The sequence below is a fragment of the Tupaia chinensis genome, unplaced genomic scaffold, assembly GCF_000334495.1.
Source record: "Tupaia chinensis unplaced genomic scaffold, TupChi_1.0 Scaffold000263_1, whole genome shotgun sequence".
In the NCBI taxonomy this organism is placed as follows: domain Eukaryota; kingdom Metazoa; phylum Chordata; class Mammalia; order Scandentia; family Tupaiidae; genus Tupaia; species Tupaia belangeri.
Window position 1 is genome coordinate 1528522 of NW_006159743.1, and position 6235 is coordinate 1534756.

Sequence of the window (6235 nt, forward strand, 5' to 3'; positions counted from 1 at the left end):
CAAATTAAAAAAAAAAACACGTGGCCTTGTGGTTAGGGCACTAGACTCCCACATGGCCAACTGCAGTTTGAGTCCTGCACCTACTGGCTTGTTTTCTCACTTTCCCTCACTCTGTCTCTGGTGAGTGCACATGTCCTATAGCAAACTTAATAATAAAATAGTAATAATAAAGTAAGAAAACTTTTTTTCTGTTTTTGGAGAGTTTTTGTTTTGTTTTGTTGTGTGTTTGTTTTTTCTTATTGGGTGTGTGCACTTGCCAGAAAGACAGAGAGAAACAGAGAGATAGAAAGCAAGAAATCACCCCCCAGAGTGGATGGCCACACTGCAATCCCTTCCTCCTCTCGGGATCTTGGGCACACACGCACATGCGCCCGGCATGAGTTAAAGCCACTGGGTCCGGGACTCAAACTGCGGTCAACTACATGGGTGTCCAATGACATAGCCATTACACTAACTGCTGGTCCCAGTAAGATCATTTTTAAAAATACCTTAAAGAGTGAAAAAAATATATAAACGATGCCTATGTACTTGCCACACAATTTACCAATATCTTTAGAACCTCCTGCGTCCCCACCCACCCCAGTAGCTGGCTGTCCTGTAGGGGTACCCATGTCATCAACTATGCGTTAATCATCTTCTTACTTTTTCTCCTGGTTTTGATACATATGGATATAATGTTAGATCTTAAAAAGTGTTTAGATTCTCTCGTTATTTTTTTACTATACCACAATTTACATAGGCTTTGATGATCAGTATATTTGAATTCATTTCTAGCATCTTATTTTGTTCTTTATCACATTTTTTTTTTCATTTAAATTCCTCTCTCCTTTTTTTGGTATTGAGATTCCTTTTTTCCCCTTCTTTGGTTACAATTTACCCCTTCCATTGGTTTAGCAGTTATAGACTCTATTAAATTTCAGGGCATGTTTAACGAAGTATGAAGTTCATGTTTTTCCTTTCCTTTTCATTGACACAATGACCTTGGAATCCTCCTACTGAGACTGCTTGAAATCCTGCAGTTTCATATAGAGAGGGCTCTTCACATCTAAGTAACTGCAGCTTTTGATATCTGGTTTGTTCGGCTCTTCTATCTTGACAACATAGTAACTCTCTCGGGGACAGGGAAGAGAACAAATGTGGGAAAATTAGACCATTGGCCCTAAGTGGGACCTTAAAGATGATCTAAACGAGTGTTTTTCAAAGATTTTGACCAAGCCCCAAAATACAAATTATATTTTATAACCAATTTACAGATAAACATGGTATATAAAACTGAAGCACAACTTTCTTGAAACAGTAATCCCTTTCGTCTACAGATTATACTCTGAGCTGTCCTATTTTGTTCCATTTCACCCTGTTCTTTCATTTAAAACAAAAATCATCCCAACCCATTAAATTGGTTGCAGCCCAGTAAGGGATTCTGAAAAACCCAGACGTAGCCTAAAATCCTCAGTTTACTGCTGAGGAAGTCAAACCCCAGAGTGATGACATGAGTGTCTAAAATAAGACCCAAACTCTGACCTCTTTTTTTTTTGGAGAGGTTTTTGCTATAGGGCGCATGCGCTTGCCAGACAGACAGAGAGACAGAAATCGAAAAATCGCCCCCCAGGGGGGATGGCCATGCCACAATCCCTTCTCCTCCATTCTCCTCTTGGGATCTTGGGCACGCACGCACACGTGCCCAGCGTGAGTTTTAAGTCACTGGGTCCGGGACATGAACATTGGTCGACTACATGGGAGTCCAGCGTCATAGCCATTATGCTAACTGCTGGTTCCCCAAACTCTGACCTCTTTTTTTTTTGGAGAGGTTTTTGCTATAGGGCGCATGCGCTTGCCAGACAGACAGAGAGACAGAAATCGAAAAATCGCCCCCCAGGGGGGATGGCCATGCCACAATCCCTTCTCCTCCATTCTCCTCTTGGGATCTTGGGCACGCACGCACACGTGCCCAGCGTGAGTTTTAAGTCACTGGGTCCGGGACATGAACATTGGTCGACTACATGGGAGTCCAGCGTCATAGCCATTATGCTAACTGCTGGTTCCCCAAACTCTGACCTCTTATCTCCAAGTCCATTATCCATATGTCAGCCAGATCAAAAATAATACAGGATGGAGGAAGTAGGGAACCAGTGGTGAGTGCAGTTAGGAAATGGAGAATTAAACCCTCCTGCCATCTCCTGGGCATCGAATTTGGGCAGAAGCAAAGCATCTCATACCTGCTGTGCTCTGACTCCAGCAGTGCTGGACACCCTCTGCTGTTCCCTCCGATCCTCACAGTCACTGCACACAGCCGGGTTTACCACCTCAGCTTTGTAAAGATGGGCCTGGAGGCTCAGAGAAGTGAGGTCATTCAGCTCTTTTGTGGAGCTTGTCAGAATAAGCCTGACTGGGCCCACAGCTTATGGCATGTTGCTTCCTCATACCACCTTTCTGTCTTTCTTGGCTTCTCTTGCTTAGTGTTATATCTCTCAGAAGGAAGATAAAGCAGCAAAAGGAAGACTGACAGGGGCCAGCAGGTGGCATGGTGGTTGAGGCGTTGGACTCCCTCATGGCTGACCATGGTTCGAGTTCTGGACCTAGCGGCTTGAAATTCATACCAGGCATGTGTGCTTGTGTGCATGTGTGCCCAAAATCCTGAGAGGAGAGTGGAGGAGAAGGGATTATGGTGTGGCTATGCCCCCTGGAGGGTGATTTCTTACTTTCTCTCTCTCTCTCTCCTCAGCAAGCACATGTGCCATAAAGGAAAAAGACAAAACAAAAACTCTCTCTGGAAAAAAAAAAAGAAAAAAAAAGAAAGAAAGACTGACAAAAACTAATTCTAAGCAATAAGAATAACTAGTTAGGGGACCAACAGATGGCATAATGGTTACATCACTGGACGCCCGTGTAGTCCGACCATGGTTCAAGTTCCAGACCTGGTTACTTAAAACTCATGCCAGGAATGTGTGCCAAGATAATAGTGGAAGAGGACAGCTTATGGTGTGGCCATTCCCCCTGAGAAGTGATTTCTCACTTTCCGTCTCTCTATCTTTCTCTGTCTCTCTCTTGTGAACTCATGTGCCCTATAGCAAAACCCTCTCCCCCCCAAAAAAAGAGTAACTAGTTGGTGATAGAGTTTATAGATTTGTTTCTTTTTATATAGTTAATTAATTTTATTATTACTTTTAATTTACCAGAGAGAGAGAAAGTGAGACAACAAGTTGCCAGGTCCAGGACTTGAACTGCAGTCAGTCATGTGAGAATCTAGTGCCTTATCCACTATGCCACCAGCCGGCCCCTAGGCTTGCTTCTTTATTCCGTCATCCCTGTTAGCATTTTAGCTCCCTGAGCGCATGGTCTTCTCCTTGTTCCCTGCCTAGTACAGCCCCTGCCACACCGTAAGCTCCAGAGGACCATTTATTGACTGGATAATCACGTGCGTGTAGAAGTAGGGATGTTGGCCTGTAGAGGAAAGCTGTGTAGTGACCGAGAGAACAGCTGATGGACAAAGTCTGCCTGCATCCAAAATTTGGTGACCTTTACAAGCTACTGATGAAGGCAAGTTATTTGACGTCTCATACGCCTCAGTTTCCTGGGGATGGTAATAATGCCAACCTCGTGGTATGAGTTAGTGAGGGAAAGCGTTTACAACAGTGCTGGCTTGTGGTAAGCTTAGCTGTTTCTGTCATCTGAGGCCATGACAGCTGAGGAGAATATGGGATCCGTGTCTCATATCTGGGAGGAAAATATCACGACGTTTAGAGGTGAGTATGATCTGATGCCTAGGGGCGCAGAGGAGACTACTGTTCCTGCTCAATCGCAGAGGCTAAACAGCACATTTCTAACTATATTTACGACCAAAAAGAAATCTCAGTCTGGAGCAGATGATTAAGCAGATGGCCTGTGAATATGTTAAAAAGAGGATAGTGCTTACTGAGCATCCACATGGATTTGTGAAGAATCACATTTTTGAGAGGTGACTTCACGAAAAGGCTAGGAAAATGCCACAGTCGCAGTTGTGTTTTCTTTCCAGGAAAGCGTTTAGAAAATCTGACTTAGAGAACAGCAGAATGCACGGTTAAGCGTGTGAGCCCTGGGGTCAGAGAGGCTGCCACATAGCCTCCTCTGCAATTGGCCCCCCAGTTTTCTGATCTGAAAAATGTAGAGAGTGATTCCAACAGCCTCCTACTGTGCTTCAGAGAACTAACCAAGGTAACCAGAGTGCCTGGTAAACAGGATGCCCATGTGAGCCCCCCCAAAATCACAAGCCCTGGGTAAGCAGTGGGAGTGGAATAGAATGTGGTTGCCAGTCAGGCAGGTTCCCAGCTGTTGGCCTCTACCAAGCCCGGGTCAGGCTCACAGCTGAAGGGTGGAAGTTTGTTCTGCAGTTGTCAGCACAAACACTGAGGTCCCCTGATAGCACTGACGGGGCTGGGAGAGAGAACTCTGCTGAGCAGCGCCAGGTCTGAGGCATGTTGCTTCCCCTTCTCTCCCCCCAGGGGCCTTCGTGGTATGCTGGACCCCAGGCCTGGTGGTTCTGCTCCTGGACGGCCTGAACTGCACGCAGTGTGATGTGCAGCACGTGAAGAGGTGGTTCCTGCTGCTGGCGCTGCTCAACTCCGTCGTGAACCCCATCATCTACTCGTACAAGGACGAAGACATGTACGGCACCATGAAGAAGATGATCTGCTGCTTCTCGCAAGAGAAGAATGGGGAGAGGCGCCCCTCCCGCATCCCGTCCTCAGTGCTCAGCAGGAGCGACACGGGCAGCCAGTACCTGGAAGACAGCATTGGCCAAGGCACAGTCTGCAATAAAAGCAGCTCCTAAGCCGTGGATGTGTCCCGGCCCACCTGGACCTCCTCTGGGAAATGAGCTGTTAGGAATGGCGACCTATCCTAGCAAAACCCATGCACAGTGTTATTTGAGGGCTGAATGAATCACTGCTAGGTTAAAAATAAAATGGGTTTACATAGTTAAAAGCAAGGGCATCCAGAGGGGACCCAATGCATTCAGAGAAAAATGCACAGCGGCAAGTCATCACCGTGGATCCTGCTTGTTGGCCTGTGAACTGCTCGGAGCCCCTGACAGCCTGGCCCTGCATTCCCGGCCCTGCCTTTCTCTTGTAGCCATTCTCTCTGTGTTTGAAAGGGATGCCGTTAAAGGGCGTCAGCCAAAATAAAGAATAAGTAATGTTACTTGAGCCAGCTTATGTAGCTGCTTGGAAAAACCTATGTAATTCTTTCTGCATGCATTTAAAAGTTTTAGAAATGCTTCCGCAATGATACTCTTTTCCTCAAAGAAACCATGGCCAGTAGCTGGGTGTTCAATAGGAATCTAAGAATAACAAATCAGTGAGGGCTTCCGATTAAACTTGATTGTGAGCCAAAAAGGCATACTGCAGGAAAATACTTAAAAATAACAACAAACAGGTAAACATCAAAACCTCGTTTGAAGTGAAAAGACCTTGAGGGGTTCTCTAAACACGCGCGTGCGTTCCCATGTGTATTTATACAGTTTAACTGTATGTGTTAAGGCTCCAAGGACCGAGATGATACAGTGAATTTAACGGTCGCCTGGACTTTCCAGTCGAGGGCTAGCGCTGTAGAAATGACCTGTCATGTGCTCAAGAAAAGAGAAAGAGGTGTTCACTTGAAAACGGACACTCGCGTACAGCAGACAAATAGCCTGAATCCTGGATCCTCCCCCCAGGGACAATGTGGGCTGGACTGGAGACCTTACTGTGAGTTTCCGTACCTCAGGTAGCTTACCGGATTTAGTGTGTGGAATAATTGCACACCTCCTATTTTACTTAAGGTTTTCAGCAAACACTCAGTATATGTCTTGCTTGCGGACTGAATTTTTCTCTCGGTTCTCTTTTGAATTTTTCTCCTTCAAAGACATGAATGGCAAGTCAGTAAAAAAGAAAATGTTGTGTACACCTAGGCTACTGACCAACATTTTCTATGTAAAGCATTTAGATTACATTCTGATTTAAAATAAGAATCACGGGAGCAGCAGTTAGCGTAATGGCTTATGTTGCTGGACTCCCACGTAGTCGACTGTGGTTCGAATCCCTGACCCGGTGGCTTAAACTCACACCAGGCGTGTGTGCGTGCGTGCCCAGGATCCCGAGAGGAGAATGGAGGAGAAGGGATTGTGGCATGGCCATCCCCCCTGGGGGGTGATTTCTCGCTTTCTGTCTCTCTGTCTCTGTCTGTCTGGCGAGTGCACGTGCCCTATAGCAAAAACCTCTCC

General features: G+C 45.9%; 1 protein-coding gene across 1 annotated transcript in view; it reads left to right on the plus strand.

Moving 5' to 3' along the window:
• LPAR3 (lysophosphatidic acid receptor 3) overlaps window positions 1-6025 on the plus strand; it is an 82413-nt gene extending 76388 nt beyond the window's left edge. Inside the window, exon 3 of the mRNA XM_006149453.3 lies at window positions 4479-6025. Within this exon, the coding sequence (XP_006149515.1) occupies window positions 4479-4807 (329 nt within the window). The 3' untranslated portion in view covers window positions 4808-6025. The remainder of the gene's footprint in view (window positions 1-4478) is intronic.
• The last annotated feature ends 210 nt before the right edge of the window (window positions 6026-6235 follow it).